The sequence below is a fragment of the Nothoprocta perdicaria genome, unplaced genomic scaffold (assembly GCF_003342845.1).
Source record: "Nothoprocta perdicaria isolate Ctin4 unplaced genomic scaffold, notPer1 scaffold_321, whole genome shotgun sequence".
NCBI lineage: Eukaryota > Metazoa > Chordata > Aves > Tinamiformes > Tinamidae > Nothoprocta > Nothoprocta perdicaria.
Window position 1 is genome coordinate 573,192 of NW_020455557.1, and position 19,300 is coordinate 592,491.

The following is a 19,300-nucleotide window of genomic DNA, read 5'->3' on the forward strand; positions in this document are numbered from 1 at the left end:
ACTGCGGCCCCGGCTCGGCCTGTCCCTGCCTCTCGCGCAGGGCCCCCCATGACGGGCACTGCCGGTCCCTCAGCTCCCGCGGCTGGCATGGCCCCGCACGCACCACTGCTGCCGTCTCTGTGGCGCAATGGGCGAGCGCGCTCGGCTGTTAACCGGGAGGCTGGTGGTTCGAGCCCACCCAGGGACGACCTGCTTTTGGTAGCCTCTGTGGGCTTACCATTGGGGACCCTCTGCTGTGGAAAGGCCCTGAGCATCAACACGTGCTCCCTGGAGCTTCCACACAGCCAGGTCAACTCATGACACTCCACTCCTCAGAGCCATCTGGGGGAAATGGGCTGCTGGCTTCTCCCACAGCAGCTCTCCCTAGAGAACTGCCGTTCTACACAATGAGTGGCTTTGGCTGTCTGCACTTTTGCTGTTCCCATTGCAAGCAGCACTGCCCTGCCACCATCCATGTGGCAAGGAGGTAGAGCTCTGAGCCATGGGTTGGAGGCCTCCTGGCACCTTAAGAGGTGCCTCTGTCTTCGACCCTACAGATGCCGGATGCAGGTCACAGAGGAGGGCACTGCGGAGACTTTTGCCTTGCTTGGGCCTGGTGGCAGGAGCTGGAAGCAGCTTCTTCTCAGCAGAGTCAGGATTTATCAGCTTCCCTCCCCTAATGGGCCTTACACTGCCAAGCAGAGAAAGCACCAAGTCATCAGCAAGCAAAGAATATGCTCCTTCTCCCTGGGAAGAGCTGGTGCTCTTGAGTCTCTCTGGAGTGGAATGGCAGTCTCCTTTGGGCTAGGCTTCAAGGGGGTTTTGGTTAGGTGAGAATCTCCTCCTTGCCAAATGGAGAGCAGAGACAAGAGAAAGGGCATCTGAAAGGCTGGCTGTCTCAATCCTCAGGCTTTGGCTTGAATGCTTTCCCAGAGCCCGGCACAGCTGCCATGGCAGCCCCCCAGGAGAAGACACTGCACCATCATGAGACACCGGGAAATCATTGTAGGTACGAGCCCCTTGAATGGTAGGAGCAGACAACACAGAAGAGCTTGTACCTCCTTCATAGGCCACAGCATCTTTGGAAAAAAAGGCAGTGGCCCATCTGTGCCCATGTCTCCCTTGTCTTTTGAKACCCTCCTCTTCTCCCCATGGGTCCTGCAAAACCTTTGCTGTGACTCGGATTCGAACCGAGGTTGCTGCGGCCACAACGCAGAGTACTAACCACTATACGATCACAGCTGCCCGGGTGTTTGCCTTTGCTCCTTGGGCCACCTTTCCCTCCTGACTCTGCAGAAATAGCAGCGCCAGCGTGTACCCTCTGCACCACCCTCCAGCGCCAGGACACGGCTGCATGCCCGGAGAAGGAGCACAACGAGAGGCCTGTCTCCTGGACGGTGCCTCCAAGCCTTCTTGCACAGCACAAAGCCCACCAAGAGAAGGGCTTCCTTCCCTGGCAGACTCCTCCGTGTCCTGCTCTATGGCCTGCTCTCAGCGTCCCCAGCATCTTGTGGCCCCCACATGTCCTGAGCAGGAGACAATCATGTTTCTTGTGTTCATGTGCAGCCCACGTGGAAAACATCCCTTCTCGGGACTTCTTTCTCGTATGTCCAGCGCAAGCACAAATTGTGGGTATGGACTTGGACAAGAAAACCACGTGGGGCTTAAATGACTAGGAAGAGGTTCTGGCAGCAGAGTTGGAGTGTGCTTCRGGGGGGCACTTTCASGTCCTTTGGCACGCAGAGGCCAGCCCGCTGCAAAGGGCCCAAGGGCAGCAGCTCTTTGGTGGGAGAAAGAGAAGGCCCCAGAGTGCACGAAAAGCAGGTCGTCCCTGGGTGGGCTCGAACCACCAGCCTCCCGGTTAACAGCCGAGCGCGCTCGCCCATTGCGCCACAGAGACGGCAGCAGTGGTGCGTGCGGGGCCATGCCAGCCGCGGGAGCTGAGGGACTGGCAGTGCCCGTCATGGGGGGCCCTGCGCGAGAGACATCTGCTCCTCTCCCTTTGGCTGGCTGTACTTTGCACAAGATTTAAATGCTGCCTTAAATGCAGACAGCTGCTTACCTTTTCCCAAGAGTCCAGGAGTCCATCCTGACCCCAATGTTCCCTGGCCGATCCTTTCAGGTTTACACTGGCCTGGCTTACAGTTTTACTCTTTTTCCGGTCTCACAGCAACATGGTCTGAACTTCGGCCCCTCAGCCCTGACAAGGATGAACTGATGGACCCCAACCATATGCGCAGCACTGCAGCACGCTAGTAGATAAAGACATCTTCCCTCACTGTCTCACCTTGCCTTGGTGCTGTGTCTTCTGCTCTGCAACCCTCCACTCCTGCATTGCATTCCAAACCCCCTTCCCCTCTGCAGACACCCTGTTTGCTGTACTCCCCCAGCTAGCCTCGCTAAACCTTATCTGCACTCCCACAATCTCTCTCCATTCCTCTCGTTTCCCAAAGTTCCCTCTCTCCAATCCTGTCTCTTATCCCACCTCCCCAYCAGCCCTTTATCTGCTGTCCCAACAGGGTCAAGGCCAGCTTCCAACCCTCTCCCTGAGCTCATTGGTGTCCCATGGCTGAGTTATCCTTCAAAGTGGACTCTGCTATCAGTCCCCCAGCCAGGTGTTTTTTTAACCTCATTAATATATTGCAGGAGGTCCTGCTTCCCCCCAGTTTCCAGCTCCAAGCTCACAACCTGCACTATGGGAGTCCACTGACCAACCCACACAGGCCTCCTTGGGATGTTCACTCTTAGAACATCAAATCCCTACCCACATGCTCATCCTTGTGGGTGCTCCTTGTGACCCATCTGGCTTCCTGCAAGTGGCAAAAGTCAGCTCTGGAGGGGTAGATAGCTCAAGAAATCATTAAAATCACTATCTCCTGGCTGATTCCACAAGTAATTGCATCTGGTCACCAGGATAATTCTGAATGTTAAAATCTGCCATCAACACTGAGATATAGAGTGCTGTCTCCAGCCTACATCCTCTACACTGCCTTTGATTCCACGGGCCTAAAACAAGTGAGGCTATATGGGCTTCCAGCCATGTTAGAGGATAAAATTGTTCATTAGGAGCTCTAACAATATAGAAACTGTACAATGAGAACAGCAGGCATGGCTGCAGGAGGGGTGTATATACACTCCCTGCCTCAGTTTTGTGTGCCATGAGCTTGGTGTGCAAATAAACAGCCACCTGTTCAGTCAGCTCACACTTGTCTAAGGAATTGATTACAGCTTGGGGTTAACAGGCAGACCCAACCAAATTTATCTGGGAATAGAATAAAGATCTTATCATCTACCAGACACAGTAATTTTAAGTATTAATAACCTCTTTCTACAAGAGAGTAATTAGTCATGATTGACTTGAACAGTGAATAAGTATTTTACTGGGGCCACAAGAGTTCAGAAGAGACCTTAAGTCTCCTAAGGGCATGCTTTAAAAATTGTTTTCAACTGACGTATGTGTGAGCTGATCCTTTTGGAGCAGTCACTCAGGATGGCAAGACTTACTGGTTTCAAGTATGCTGAGGAATAGTATGATGGCAGGACTGAGGAGTTGTATGACTACAGATCCCGAGCTGTCACAGAGGACTTGGACCCACTGGACCCAGAGTGAGTTCCAGGACACAGCTGAGCTGTCAAGCTCTCACCTGTCCACGTAGCTCCCAAGKACAGCTGTCTGGGGGAAAGCCACTCAGTGCTCACATCTGGGCAACCATTGGCCCCAATGCCCCCAGGGTGACCAAGCTGCTCAAACACAGGCAGCAGCCTGGGACACCTGCCCCTGGCTGATTTGCTTCCTACAGAGCTGGTTATGCACCCTCAGGACCACAGACTGTCCCTTACGGGGGATGCCCAAGCACAGCAGTGAGTCAGGAGAGCTGACCTGCTGGCACTGCTCTGCGCAACCATCTGGAGCCCCCCAGGAAAGAGGCTGAACTCGGCAAGTTCATGCCCCAGACGCATCTTGATGCAGTCACAGATGGACACAGCAACATAGATTTATTGAGGACATTGGCACAGCTTGGTGCAGCARCRAAGTGACCTGCTGCCAGGATCCTGGCACAACATGGGGCTGGTGTTTCACCAGGGAACTACTTTGCCTTCCCAGTCCAGAAAAGTCCCAGTGTCCTTGTCAGACAGCGAGCAGAGCACCTTCAGCATCCCTYGCACGCTCACGTCCATTGTCAGTGGGGGCTGCAGRGACAGAGCAGAAAYACAGTCATGAGTCCAGGACCTCSTGGAGGTCTCCYCAGCTCCCCCTCAGGCCACTGCCTCCCTGTGTCCAGGCCCTGGAGTCTCTACGATAAGTGAAGGGAGGAGACACCAGTACAGTCTCAGGAAGACTCCCAGTCTGTCACCTCCTCCTTCCCTCCTGTGCCTCCTGCACAGGGAATTGTCCAGACAGCTCCATCAGGGCCCACCAGGCCTCAGGACGTACAGAACACAGGGCTCTCTGCATTCCTGAACAAATAGCATCTGCTGGAATGGCCCCATCAAAAAACAAATCCTACCTTTCGTTCTGCTGTGTTCCCCATGTCGGTTTGCACCCAGCCAGGGTGGAGGGCAACACAGAGGATGCCGTGTTGCCGGTAGCCCAAGGACTGGCACTTGGTGAGCATGTTCAGAGCAGCCTGCAGGGAGACACCGTTAGGATCATGGTGGGGAGGAAAAGAGTCCCCTCCCAAAGGCAACATGTGCAGACACCAAGRCTGGGGCGGAGCAGGCGAGGAGAGCTCCCGGGGACACATGGGGCTCCCACAGTCCCCTTGCACAGACTGAAGGAAAGGCCTTAGTGGCATGAGGGGGAGAAAGAGACTGCCAAGAACTGGTGTAAGTGGGAAGATGKGCAGGGAGGCCAGGAGGGGAGTCACAAGAGGGACTGCAGGGATTTTGGAGAGAAAACCAAACCTGTTGGGGTTCACATCTAGCACACTGTGGCACTACCTTGCTGCAGCGGTAGGAGACAATTTGCCCCAAATCCCATAAATACACTTCTTCAATGGAGCCAGCAATGCTTGACATGTTGATGATGGCTGCCCTGCTGCAGCTCAGCTCAGAACTCGGGCTCCCCTGGGCAGCCTTCTTCAGCAAGGGCAGGAACGCCTGCAAGCAGAGAGAAAAGGGCCTGTGTGCACGTGGTTCAGGAGAGAGGACCTGCTGCTTCCACCGTGCATCATCAYGAGAGCAYCAAGTCAGTGGGCAGATTGYTGCTCTCACAGAAGCAGAAGCCCAGGCTGCTCCTCCTGGACACTGACCCATGGCTCCTTGCAGTGCCCACSTGAGCTGGAGAATGGCAGGACAAGARCCCCTTGGGCAGCAAGAGAGCAGAGAGCAGGCGCYTCCCTTCAGCCTTTCCCACCTGCCTRCGATGTCCCAGCTGGGGAGCTGGRRCTGMGGWGAAGGGATGTTCCCTGGGGCACAGCTATCAAGCCATAGTTGGGGTGCTCACCTGGCTCACCAGCATGGGCCCAATCGTGTTGGTGGTATACACTTTAGACATATCCTCCTTTTTCTCCACATCTAAGGTCCTGTTCAACAGTATTCCCGCGTTGTTGATGAGGAGGTTGAGCCCAGAGCCCTTCAGGTGCTCCTCAACTCTGGCTGCAGCTGCCTGGATGCTGGCAGGGTCAGTGACATCTACRGAGTCAACACABCAGGAGGYAAGTGCCCCATTCCCTTTCATAACTCCCAGCACCACCAATGACAGGGAGCAGGAGCCTTGGGGCACGGCCAGGAGCACCTACSAAGTGGGATGATGACCAGGCTGGGGTRCTTGGASGCCAAACTCTGCAACTCCTGCAAGAGAGGGGACAAGAGAGAGGCAGGTACTCGTGGGCAGAGGGCTCTCTCGGCCAGCCCCGTGCAGCCCCTGGCACTGCTGCTCTGCCCCTGYGCTCCCCRTGCCCAGYGCCCTCCCTGCGTGTCCTGCTCCACTCGGACAGGGCTCCGAGCCTCCCGCATGCACCAYGGGCCCCCGCTGSCCCCTCCTGCAGACACCAGCCCTTCCGTGCAGCCCCGGAGCAGACGGGTGCTGTGCCAGCAGCTCCCTTGCTGTCCCCGAGGAGCCCTGGCCCCTCCGCGCACCCCGTGCACCGCTCGTCCTGTGGCCGCGCTCGCCCGGCTGCCCTGTGTGCTGGCAGCTGCAGGGCAGGCTTGGAGCTTCCCAGCTGCGCCCTCTCCAACCTTCTCCTGCCCCAAGACGAGGCCCTGGCAGCGCCTGCTGCCCTGCGCTGCCACCCCCTGCCAGGACAGCTCTGCTGAACCTCACCTGCGCTCGCTCTCCCTTGGGGTCCCGGCAGGCTGCAAAGACCCTCTCGGGAGGGTTTGGCAGCTGCAGGAGCTGCCTGATGAGTTCCAGACCGAGCCCTCGGTTGGCCCCGGTCACCAGAACGGAGCGGACACGGAGCCCTGCCATGCTGCTGCTCCGGACCCTACTCTTCTTTGCACACTTCACTCAGTTCCCTATCCTATATCCTGTTCAGCTGTCACTCCACCCACTTAGTGCTTGTGCAAAGTCACAGCTGCAGTTTCTACAGGCCTTTGGCTGTAGCACAGTCTCTCCAGCTCTTCAAGATTTTCCGGTTGTACGGCGTGGCCGGGGTCCAGGAGTGAGCGCTCCTCATTGCAAAGAGCAAAGGTCACTTGTCTTGAGCTGCCTCTGGCGAGGCCCTGAGCAGGGGCAATCAGCCAATCTGCCCAGGAGARGCTGTGCTGAGGGACTGAGGGACGGAGCAGTGAGCCGGCTGTGGAAGGGAGGCAGGCTGCCTCCTGGCCCTGCTGGGCTTGACCCGCTCACAGCCTTTCTGCTTGTTCCYGTATAACATCAGCRGCAGGCTGAACCCATTCCCTTTAGCTGCCTTCCAGAGACCTCCGATGGAGCTGCACAAGGCTACTCTGTTCTGCCCCATCTTCCAAGCAGATTTTCCATCTCTCRTCATCCCACCAAAGACCATCAGAGCAAACCACCACCACTGCTTGCTTGCAGAAGGAAGTGGGCCTGCATAGACTCCACCTCACCCCTCTGCTTCTCAGGYTCTCCATCCTGTTGGATGCWGTCTCCACCCTTGTGCTTCCCTCTGTGAATTGTGGTGCACWTTCCCAGTGTGCACATGCATCTGTGCCATGCTGGAGTGCAGAGCAGCTACTCCMTGCAAGATTCTGCTGCAGAAGCTTCCTGAGTGCAGTATTGCTTCTCCCAGGGCTGCAAGCACAAATCAAGTGGAACTGCCATTTGACATGAGAAAGAAGATCACTGCCTGCACAGAGCCACCTGCCCAGTAAGTTATTGTTCGATAGAAACAGAGCTAACATAGGGAAAATCAAGCTGAAGAACAGGGAACTTCAGCAGGTCAAAGGAAAGGACAGGAAAGCCAACAGAAAGAGTAGTGAAACAGGTGAGTGTGAAACTCCTGGTGTTTGAAAGGTGTACATGAACATGACAAGCCCTTGTGAAGACATCAAAAATCAAAGCTGTTAGCAAAATCAAGCTACTTCTCCAATCTAGATTTGCTCTTTAACTTATTGCTCCTATTTACGTATAGCATCAGAAGTCCTGTTACACTGAGCATAACATGTAACAGTGCCTCTCCTTTTGTAGCTCACCTGATTTAGCTGAATTATGATTATCAGTGGCAAAAAGTTAAGAGCAATTATTTGACCTTTGCCTCAGTGAATAGTTTCTGAGTTGACAGGGACAACGGCCTTTCTCTGACCCTCTCTGAATCTGCAAACCTCCCCTATCTCCACGCTGGGGAAGAAACACCTTTAGGTCGGTCACAGATGTTGTGGACTTTTCATATCTGGTAAAATTATCTTGTGATGCCAAGCCTATCTCCGAGCCTGGACTGGTGTGGATAGCTAGAAAGAAGACCCATTGCCACCATCTCCTTAGTATCTGGCAGAAGAGAATAAATTGGCCGCAGGATTTTCAAAGCTGTGTGTAAGCACTTGGGTTGTCCTGGTTAAACTTCTGGTTGGTGTTGATGTTTGGATAGAAGGCATCCTGGTCCTTGCTTTGTACCTCGAGAATGAGGGGCTGGGGCTGGACGTGGTTTGTGCATCTCTGTTTAACTAGGTTCAGATACAAAGAGAATGAACATGTCTGTGCAAGTCACTGCTCAAGTGTCCTACCTGCTTTCTTTGCAGTGTAGTGGTGGGGTCATTGCACTATTGGCCAAATTTGGACCATAAAGCATCAAAACACACCTCACAGCCACAAGGCAATGGAGGAGGCACTTGGGAGCTGTAGAAAGTTGCCCGGAGTGTCTGGGAACGTGCCTGCTTTTCCAGACCTCTGCAAACTTCCAAATCCCTGGTAACAGGGGATTTCTAAGCTGAATTTCTGTCACAGATGACAGTTGCCTCAGTTTGACGTTATCCCTCAGGATTTGAACCCTGCTCCCATTGCTACCAGAAGACCAAGCCGTGCACAAATTCCATGTGTGCTCCACGTTTTCCATTTGTCACATGTGGCAGCTATGGCTTCTGCACAGAAGCCTCCCAGAACTGCTGCCTTCCAAGGTACCCATTTTGATGCCTATCAAAATGGCATCATTTATTAAAGTATTCAAAAAATATCAGATAGATAGATATCAAAGATACCAGTTATCAAAGTATTTGATAACTATCCCAGCAGTAAGAACAGAACTGGGTGCCATGACACAAGCTCCTGAGGGAGGCACTAGTGGTTTAGTTATGACCTAGAAAACAGTGCACTRGTCTTTGCTGGAGCTGTTCCTCCTCCTGGGCACTGACCCCGCGCAGTGCCCACCTGAGCTGGAGATTGGCAGGACAAGAGCCCCTTGGGCAGCAAGGGAGCGGAGAGCAGGCGCTTCCCTTCAGCCTTTCCCACCGGCCTGCCATGTCCCAGCTGGGGCTGAGGAGAAGGGATGTTCCTTGGGGAACAGCTATCCGTGCCAGCTGCTCATGGAGGCCTGAGGAGGCCGCATGAAACCCCGCAGCGCCCCCGGGGCCATGTGTGCATGGAGGCCTGAGGAGGCCGCACGAAAGCCCGCAGGGTCCCCGGGGACAGCTGCACATGGAGGCCTGGGGAGGCCGCACAGAAACCCACAGGGTCCCCAGGGCCACGTGCGCACAGAGGACTATGTCCCCCACGTGCGGTTGACTGGAATATGTCATTAGTGAAGGGCAACATCCRAATCTTTCTGGCCCCTTAGAATTCTTTCTTGACAGTGCTTGACAATATACATTAAGCATAACTGCAACCTAGAATAGCACAAGGAAAATAGTCTTCACAAAGTGATTTATCTTTGTCAGTTTATGTATATATATATCTGACCTCTGACTTCCCTGAGGTTTGGGGAACAGGACACAACAAATATAATACCTAAATGAATGATAGATACTTATTTACAGAGCTAAAAATACACTAAGTAGTTGCCTGTTGCAGTGCACAGTCACAGTGCAGCACAACTGCACAAATAAATTTGCATTATTTGGACTGACATCTTGGCTCGTTAATGGAGAAAGGAAGTGAAAAAGAACAGTAGCCTAAGGAGTTGCTTTCACTTAATAATTGGGCAAGAGGAAGCGCTGTCAGTGTGTTTATAGTTCATGATTTCAGAGTTTTGAGAAGATATCAGTGACTTCTTCACTGGGCTGATATTTCAGTTCTGCATAAAGTCCATTCAGCAGAATCATGTTTATCTTCCTTACCTGCACTGTCTGGCCTGGGACTTCATCTGCAGGAGGCTTGAAACTGGTAAAACGGAAAAAAAACGTAATTAAAAAAGTTCTTAAACAGGAATTCATGACTATATAGTCATTTTTTGCCATATTTGTGATATTCAACTTTGCTGCTGCATTTATGTGGAAGTTAGTGAACAAGAATGATCTGACAGGATGAAGGCTTGCATTTATCTTCTGTGTAACTGTTGTTTGGAGAGCTGGATATCTCACACAAAAATACATTGAAAGTATACTAACAGTTGCATTTCAAGAAGAAAAAGCCTTGTTAAATGAGAAAATTAAAAGCAKGCTATGTGAGATGTTATAAGTGACTCCCACATAGGAGTGATATGAGTGACTCCTTATGTATAAATACACTCATTTACATTATTATATGAAAAAAATCCTTTAGCTCTCAGGCCTGAGTTCTAGTATATTACATGGAATGTACTTTTAAGAGGCATTTTTCCGATGTTGCCTCAGCATATTTAATATTGTTATAACACCTTTATAAAATAAAAGCTGGTAAGGAAGTATTACTCATCTTGATTTAAGGAGCTTTCAAAATGAGTAGTTTGGTCTAGATTCACAGTGATGGTTCCTCCAGTGCACATTCCGTGGTGTGATGTGCCATCTACTGTTAAATCCCCCCAAAAGCAGCAAAACACTGCAAAATGGTGATACTAGCTTTCCAAATGAGGTGCTTTGATAGGTAATTTTCTGAAATGTTAGGTGTTTAGGGATAGGCTGTAGATGACAGGGGAGCAAAGAGGGAATATCTACTTCTATTGATTGTTTATTTTATTTTTTGCCATCTAATACTGCTCTATAATCCTTGTTTGTGGATCTGTATCTTGTTCAAAAGGTGCCTTCCCAACTGCAATAGAGCAGTTTGAATTTTATGCTTCTGGTAATGTTGATGCCTGCAGTTTCCTTTGTAAGAGTACAAGCCTCATATTTACAAAGCAGTTAAATTATAGGGAGAAACTAATTTTGTGTTTTCAAATGCATCTAGCTGACGAAGGAAGAAACTAAATAACACCAGAGTCTTTTTATAAAGAACACTCATAAAATACATTTTGTAATGCAATAGAAAACCCTGGGAATAGCTCAACACGACAACATTGCCTTCTGATGCTTTTGCTATGCAAGCAGGTGAGATTCCCTGCAATCAAGTAGCATGTTGTTCAAAAGGGGGTTCTTCTGAGAGGAAGGAAAAAGAAAACAGTTTCTAACATTGATTTTTCAAAAAATGAAAAAAAAAAAAAAAAGGAAGGTTAATATTGCATGGTGAGCAATTGTCTTTCATTTTCTTTCATTTTTCTTTCCAAACCTCAGGAAAAGAGATCAGGTAGATGAGTGATTTTCCTTGATTAAAGGAACAAAAATGTAATTGGTTCTCTCCCCCTGCTGAGATTTAAGGTGAGAAAAAAAAAATCAGTAAAGTTTTAAACACACATTGCTTGCCTTGCTGAATCAGAGCCGTAAATTGTCTTTTTTTGAAGAGAGGGTACCATGTAGCTTTCAAAGGATTTGGTAAATACCCATAATTTAGAGATTTTTTTGTCAACAATCCACAGTCTCCACTGTGTTAAACTAGATGTTTACTGGATGTTAACTAGTAATGTTAAACTAGAATCTTTAGGTTAAAAACACCTCCTTGTAATTCATATRGATATCTGAAAGAATATTGTTGAAGAACCTAGATTTAAAGAATTTCAAAGAGCTGTTATTTTACGCAAATGAAGCAGACTCTTGATATTTTAAAAGCCATGGCTTATTGCTCAGTAAACCTGATCTTTACAGGAAAAGAAAAAAGAAATTAGTTTCAACACTTCCCCAAAAAATGAATTCATTGAATTCACATTCTCTTTTTCAATAGGTAGATGGGTTTGTCTGGCTGTTGTTGGCATTTTGAGTGGCACGTTGCCATTTTGGTATTCAAGTGCTTATACTAAGTCGATTTTTCCTCCTGCATTTCTTAAGTCCTTCTCTGATAAAAACAATCTGGGATAAATGAGGAAGTTCAAATTCTTTGCATTTCTGGTACATATTTTCTATATCTTGTCAATTTTATAAGTTAACCTAATTTTATGATTGCTTCAGGCAAAGCAGTTTAGTTCGTGGTCTGGCACCCAACTCAGTCTGGAATAGGATCTATTTAAAGTACTTGTCAGACAAATATAACTTTCTATTGAGTCAAGCTAAAAAAAAAAAAAAGGAAAAAGCAGTTGCTTTTACAGTGAGCAGTCTTATAATGGCAGATTTTATTCAAAAATACAGATTTCAGATTTTGCAGTACTTGAAGTAATGCTGGATAAATGGAAAAGTTTAAATAGCATCTGTTATGCAATATAATTATCACTAATCGTTTTATTTGAAAGTAAGTGTCAGTAAAAATGGTAGGAAAATGCAGATCTCACTTTTTCCGAACTTGTTGAGTGCATTAAGTCTAAACAGTAATTCAGAAATCTCTTCGATTTGTAAATGTATAAACCAATTATAACAGCCCTGTCGTTGTATAATGTTTATGTAAAATCCTGAGTTGAGTCTTCTGAGCTTCTATTAGCTATGCTGGATTTGTGGAACAAGCTATATCCAGTAGTAGACATGCATCCACATCTCGTTGTAGATTTGTGGTTATCGWTATTATTTTTCATAATTTTAGGTTAAAGGCTGTGCTGACCAACAAGAAGCTGCTGTTTGCTGCTTAGAGCAAAGCCAAGAAATGAATCATATTTGCTACTGSCTATCACTCTACCACTTGCTGATATACACTTGTTCAGTGTCTTCATATTCCTGTAAACATGCCACTCAGTTATTAAATATTTTTAAGTATGGACATCAATTTACAGTTATTTGACTCAAGTTTGGATTCACTGAGCTTTAAAAATATCACCTTACAGAATCAGTTTTAATAGGAATTAGGATTAGGTTGCTCAGTAATAAAAGAGTGAAAGACCAAACTGTTCTGCCCATGGATCATTAGAAAACCTGCTTGCAGCATTCCGATTTCACAATATTTACTGGTAACGGTGGTGTAAGTGTTGTGTGCAGCAGGAGGAGCTCAGCTTCGGTGTTCAGATCCCAGACGGAAATCAAGCTGCTGGCAATTTAAAAAATCTATATTTGATTTACAAATTTCTGCAAATGCTGATACAAAGAAATAACYATGGAACAAGTCAGGAAACTGGACAAGTAAAACCGAGCTGGGTTCTTCCAATTCAATTGACGTTTCCTTGACGCTACCGCTATCTGACTAATGGTATCCAAAGAGCAAGTACAGCTGCTAGAGCTAAGGGCATGATGCTGTTCAGGCAAGCTACTGTATAGAGTTCTATACTACACATTAAGTGTATATTTGTCTTCAGTCTTCTWATTTCTGCAATACTCCTGTACTAGCATTGTCCTGCAACAAGTCTTAACCACTTGGGTGCCTGTGCAGCTTTTAATGCCAGCGCTGCTGGGGATGTCAGCTACACTGAAATGCTGCACTCGGATATAAAGGTTATCATAGCATCACGTTACTCCAAATATCGTATGTTCTGTTACAGGAAAAGCAGCCACTGAACACAGGTTGTGATAGCTCGTTCCTGCCTGAAGCAAAGTCGTGATGGCACCGGTGAGACGGACAGTATAAACTGTGAAGGCAGCTCTGTAAGGTGCTGCTGAGAAGGCTAAGGCCAGCAGGTAAGTGCCTGTCTAAGGGGCTGTGGAGATGTCCAGGGCAAATTTCTGTCCTGGTTGTCCCCTGCCATGCAGATTAAATTGTCAGAACTAGCTTACAACTGATAATAAATGTGCCCAAATCAAGCTTGGATTAGTTTATCTTCYTCAAATATTTAGTTAAACTTTCTGTGTAGATGACCTCAAGTGACTTCCATGTCATCTGCCAGTACTGCTGAAGTACTAGTCACGTAACTTGGTCTCCTATGCAGTCATCTCCCCTCTCTCAGGAATACWGTACTCAAACTGGAGTCTGAAAGGGTCTGAAACTAAACCAGGGAAACTAAACCAGGGAGGACTGAATTTTGCAGCAGATTCTGCTGCATTTTGCAGAAGATCCACAGAGATCTCTCTACTCTTGGGATGCTTCCTGAGGTGTAAGAAATCCACATTGAGTGTTGTTGAGTGAAAAAAACACCATTCTATTGTTAATGGGCCTCTTTTGTTTGTAGCATTTGGAATATAGTGCTGGCTTTTGTCAGGTTGTAGCACAATAAGAGAAGACASACTGCAAAATGCACAAAACCTGACTGAAAATCCTGGAAAAATGTTACACAGCATGGTGAGAAAGGAAGATGTTCAGTGGACAGAAGTGTGCAAGCAATATGAACATTTAGGGAGCAATAGGAATAAATTTAGGGKACAAGAAAAAGAAGGAACCTATTAATGAGCTTTTGAAATACAAATCAAAAATAAGGAATATAAAGGTGAGGGAGAGGAGTTCTTGCTCACATGGGAAAGGCTGCATTTGAATGAAATAGTTCTTTGCAGAAGCCCTAAAAAAGGCAAGTGTAATGCAGAATGCTGCATGGAACATAGTAAGAGCTTAAGGCATGTAAGATGTAGCCTTAAGCCTTGAAATGTTTTCCATCCACCTTGGCATAACACACACAAAAGCTGTCCAAAAACGTTCAGCCTGACATGTCTCACTGCTTARGTATCTCCTGCTTTCATGGAGAGCCTGTGTCCATAGCAACATTGGTGTTGCATGGAAAGCCAGATACGCAAGCAGAGCAAATTAAAATTACCCTGAATAAAATTTGTCTGAATAAAACCTCTCATGCATTTCATGGGTATTTGAATGGCGTATCATGTGCATCTTCCCAAACCACAGGACGTTTGCTTAGGATCCTATCCATAAATAAGTAGGTATTTTAACTTCAACAAAGAATATATTCAATTGATATTAAGTCTCCAAGGGTAGAAGACTTAAAGATGTAGATTAATTTTATAACTAGCTGTATGTGTTGGACAATTTTGAAACGTATTTTAAAGGGGATGTTATATGAAAGAGGAGTATGGTTTGCAACTTGAAAGTCTGACTGCTTTGAAGATTTCCACCTGCCTTAAATAGGYACAAGTTATATCTGAAAATCTCCCATTGTAAACAGAACCGTGTTTATTTTTAAATAACCTAATGAGGGCTCTTTCTATGCTAGGTATAGAGACCACTGTCATTTTGCCTAGTTTCGGAAGATAATTGAGTAATTGAAGAGGTAGTTATAGGGGCCAGATTATGGAACTGAAACTCTAATGACAGGATGTGGTGTTACTGAAAACTCAAAGTGTATTTAGCAGTTTCCAAATAGTAAAGTGACAAAATACACAAGATGCTGAGATGTACAAGAGGGTAAAAATAAAGACCAGCTCCCTCCTCGCTATTTGAGCAGGAAATGTGACGGTAGTTTGCAACAGTAAGAACTGGGGTCTGCACAGTGGCAGTTTCAGGGAACTGCAGCTGTAGCTGCACATCTTTTTCTACCTCTTTCCAAAAGCTACCAAACGTTTGCATGCAAGTGTAGCAGCTGCCCAGAAGCAGCCTGTCTGTAATGCTTCCCCTTGTAAGAACCAGCTCTATTAAGGCTGGTCTCCAGCCTTAATAAACAGTCCACTGTGTGAAAGAGACAGCTGTTTTCCAACAGCTGCAGCAAAAAGGGCTTTGGTTTCTCACAGGTGGTTAGAGCAGAGCAGTGATTAATTTGTTCATGTAGCTCTGCTTTTTCTTTGCCTTTTACATAACAGTTTGGGATCTTTAAGTGTACCTTGYGTGCTTTCTTCAACATATATTGTATATTTATACAAATATATCTACATATGCATACTTGTATACTCACCTGTAGGAGGAGAGGGTGAAATTACACAAACCAAAAAAAAAAGAATTTATGAAGGCGTAAGACTTTCCTGTCATTGCCTTCCTCTATTTTTTATTATTTTGACATGTTTCCAGAAATACAGCTTTACCACTGTTCAAAGATCATGTTTTAATGCGAGCTACACTTGTTGTAGTACTTAATGTGAGTGCAGTATTACTCTATAGTCAGGTAATTTTCTTTGAAGGCAAGGAAATAATTTGTTGATGTTCTAGAAGAATGATTGTGTGATCCAGGAGCATGAGGTGTTGGGCTTTTAACTGTGTGTACACATTTACTTTTCAGCCATCAACCTAGGAAGAGAGAACATGAGATGGGATGTACCAGAAATGTGAAAAGAAAGGAAGAACAGACTGGCATGTTTTGAAGCCTTCTCAAGGTAACTTATCTACAAATTATGAAAGTGTCCCTTGTGATATGAGACTCCCATAAGCAAGTAATTTCCAAATGAAGTAATTTGCTTAATTTTATGTTTACAAATCACACGGATTGTCATTTATTCATGATTCTAAGCCCTATTGCAATAGGGTCTTAAGCTGAAATAGTTCAGAAACTACTGTACTAAATATTGGCTTTGTTTTTTTTATTTTTAAAGGAAGTCAGATTAAAGATATGGTTAGTTTAAATTCAGCTCATCTAATATCCTATTTGAAAGAAGCAAATTATGGCTGGTAGGCTACACTGAAGAGTGGTCCAGGAGATAGAGAATGTGGGGAATTACTCTCACCTCCCTAAAATCTTTTTGAGTGAACATTGCCCTGAGCAACCACTACTGAGGGAGGGTCTGCAAGCCACCTCCATTAATAAACATTATTAAACATATTTTAACTAATTCTGAAGTATATCATAAGCCAGTGATAATGATTAAAAATCAGTTATGCTCCTCATAATAAGTGCACTGACTCTCTAGGTTAACTGTTGTCTCCTGATGTTTCAGTTGCCTATGCAATATCTGTATCTAAGTATCTCCTAACACATATATGCTTAAGGATCACATTTTTATCTGATTYATACAGAACTCTTCCAACAAAAAAGAAAATATGCTCCAGGAGATTTTATTTGAACTTACTGAATAAGTTTGAACATATTAATAAGAAAAGAATACTTAACCATATCTGCAAGAAGGATCTTAGGTTTGAAACACTTTAATTCAAAACAAATCTCWATGAATATTCTGAGGGAGTTAAATATGGATTACAGCATTACCTAATGTTTGAATTTCAGTGTTCACATAAAGTRGCCACATTATAGGATTAATTTGAAGATGTACGTAAGTACATGAAGTTATATTCTTTTATTACTTCACTTATTGGAAATAAATGACCTGGTCCTTTGAAAAACCATTAGCCATTATGCTAGAAATTCAGAATACACAATTACTGAGCAGATTACAGCACTTCAAGAGGAAGTTTTATGTCTGAGGCAACGTTCCTGTGGAAATCCCAGGTTTTGCCATGCAGAAGGGGAGCTCAGCCAGCTTTCATTGAAAAGTGTAAAATTAAAAAGCACAACTAATGCAGTATTGAATATAACTTAGTTACACTTGTGTTTTTCAAGCCTTGGTTTTCTGCAGCTGTTACCATTTCAAKCGGCATACGTTCCTGAATGTAGCAACAACTAATTAAAAATGTACTCAAGTTAYAGACCGCAGTTTAAGTGAAGTGAGGAATAGGAAAGGCTGAGTGGTGAGTTCCTGGAAACGAACAATGTGTAGCGTCAACTGAGAGATTTTTTTTAATCAAATAAAGGAAAAACAGATGATAGCATAATTTAATAACTGGTCCAAAACTGCAGATTTTTTTATGCTTACTTTCACATAGCCATCAACAAAGCACTTAATTCTGCGCCACTCAATGTGTGAATGATGATGATGATGCTACTTGAGTGCCTTGTGACCACGCTGAACACACTTTGAAACACACTGCTGAAATAAAGGTGGAGGGGAAATGTTTCTCTATTGAYTCCAAACAAAACTGGTATTTGTATATTATTATATAAATGCTAAGTAGACTTTAAAATCTGATTGACAACTTCCCAGATAAAAATCTTGAAGCTTAACTCATTTTTTTCTGTATTAAATAGCCTAGAACTGCAGCTTAGTAAAGAGCAAGTTGCCCAGACTCAGGTCAGACAGGTTATCTTCAGATGTGCTGTATAACAAGATTACCTTTCTAAAAGAAATTAAATGAAAATCCTCTCGAATTCTGGAGGTGCAGATGAAAGGGTTGGCAGGTTGTTTCCACATGGGGATGCCGGTATCCGATGAGCTGTACTTGACACCCAGCTGTTGCTATCACAGTGGAGASTACAATGTTAGGGGGCTGCTTGGGCTGAGTGACAAGGCTGAAGACTGACATCTGCCTTTTCCTTCTTTAGAGCATACAACTGCTGTGGYTTCCCTTAAAAAGAAAGGATAACAAAGAGACAACACTGTTTTTCTTCCAGGGAGTTCGTGGGTTGGGAGCTTGACAAGCTTYAACCTTGCTTCTCCCCCTTCCTTCTGCTACCTAACATTGAAATAACATTTAATTTCTCTCTCTGCTGACTTCCTGACGCCCTTAAGATCTGATCTAAAGTCTGTTTTGTGCAGGCATTCCTGCAGACATGGATTTCTTATGTTTCACTCGTTACTGTTGAAACCCTTGGTCTGTCTCCAAAATCAAGCTGTGCAAAACATATGATTATTACTAATTTGCTCATGTGTTGGGTAGTTAAGATTTTTTTTTTTAAAACGAAGAAGGTTACAGCTCCATCATCTTTCTAAAATGAAACAAATGTAGAACTTGTCCAAGCCAGCGACAAGTTCTTCATGCAGAATTTCTATACTAAGAATAYTGCTAATAAAAAACGCATAAAAAAGTTGGATGGAGCAATCTGCATACAGGACTGTCAACTACTTCTATCTGAAAAAAAATAGTAGGAAAGGTTCTGTAAAATATAAATATCTTGTCATTTTCAGAACATTTTGAACTGGAAGATCCCATTACTTCACTTAGTATCAAAATAATATTTTCAAATTGACCTAAATTTTCAGTGATGAAGCTGATAAAGTAACACTAATGTTCAGATGTTCTGCTGAGACAGCAGATGAGAATACAGTTACAGTTGTGAGCAAAACATCCCCCATAATCAGTTTAAATTGTGAAATTACAGATATTCTGTACATTTTAAATACATAATTTGTGCATTRTGGAGATAGGAAGTTATTTTTTCCTTGTTAGTAGGAGAAAAGATTACATCCCTGTTGAGGACAATAGAGTTAYAACTTCTTGTTGAGAAAGCTGTATTTATGCGTGCTTGTCAAGCCAGATTATATAATCCCATTCACAACAAAATACTTCCACCCCTCTTCATAAATTTACTAGAATTTGACAAAATAAGCAAAGATAAGATTGTCTTGCGTTACAGCCTGACCTTCGCTGCTGGTTTTTATCGGTTCCAGGAAATTTTTATAGCTGTGGACAAATAAGGTTTCTGTTAATATTTAAGGAAAAATAAAATCAAATGGTCTCTGTAGAGTCATGTTTCTCAAGGAAGTCAAGGTTCTCATCACACTTGTGACTGCATAAACACCAAGGAGAATGTACTTAAGAGCACATATCCTTTAATTTCCTTTAACTTCTCCCTATGTTCTTCCTAAATGACCTGTTTTCTAACAGTCCTGAGCAGAAGTCCTCAAAACTCTGCCATTGCCATGCCGACAGGTAGAGATCACTGCATGTGGCAGCCCAATSTCCCTTAGTTGCTGATAATGTTGCCTG

At 45.3% G+C, this 19,300-nt stretch overlaps 1 protein-coding gene, 1 long non-coding RNA gene and 3 other non-coding genes across 5 annotated transcripts; 2 read left to right on the forward strand and 3 right to left on the reverse strand.

Annotated features, from left to right (window-relative positions):
- Positions 1-113: 113 nt before the first annotated feature.
- Positions 114-187, forward strand: TRNAN-GUU. Its single transcript has one exon. It is a non-coding gene; the product is annotated as a tRNA-Asn (tRNA).
- Positions 188-1,149: 962 nt separating this feature from the next.
- On the reverse strand, positions 1,150-1,221 carry TRNAH-GUG. Its single transcript has one exon. It is a non-coding gene; the product is annotated as a tRNA-His (tRNA).
- A 584-nt stretch (positions 1,222-1,805) lies between these two features.
- TRNAN-GUU lies at positions 1,806-1,879 on the reverse strand. Its single transcript has one exon. It is a non-coding gene; the product is annotated as a tRNA-Asn (tRNA).
- Positions 1,880-4,019: 2,140 nt separating this feature from the next.
- LOC112950555 (C-factor-like) lies at positions 4,020-6,391 on the reverse strand. Its single transcript, XM_026043122.1, has 6 exons — positions 6,245-6,391; positions 5,721-5,772; positions 5,426-5,613; positions 4,921-5,079; positions 4,488-4,607; positions 4,020-4,170 (listed from the first exon to the last, which is right to left on the reverse strand). Exons 1-6 carry the CDS (start codon positions 6,389-6,391, stop codon positions 4,057-4,059), a joined length of 780 nt encoding a protein of 259 aa, XP_025898907.1. The 3' UTR covers positions 4,020-4,056.
- A 4,618-nt stretch (positions 6,392-11,009) lies between these two features.
- On the forward strand, positions 11,010-15,967 carry LOC112950546. The gene is made up of 3 exons (XR_003250040.1): positions 11,010-11,085; positions 13,218-13,353; positions 15,825-15,967. It is a non-coding gene; the product is annotated as an uncharacterized LOC112950546 (long non-coding RNA).
- The last annotated feature ends 3,333 nt before the right edge of the window (positions 15,968-19,300 follow it).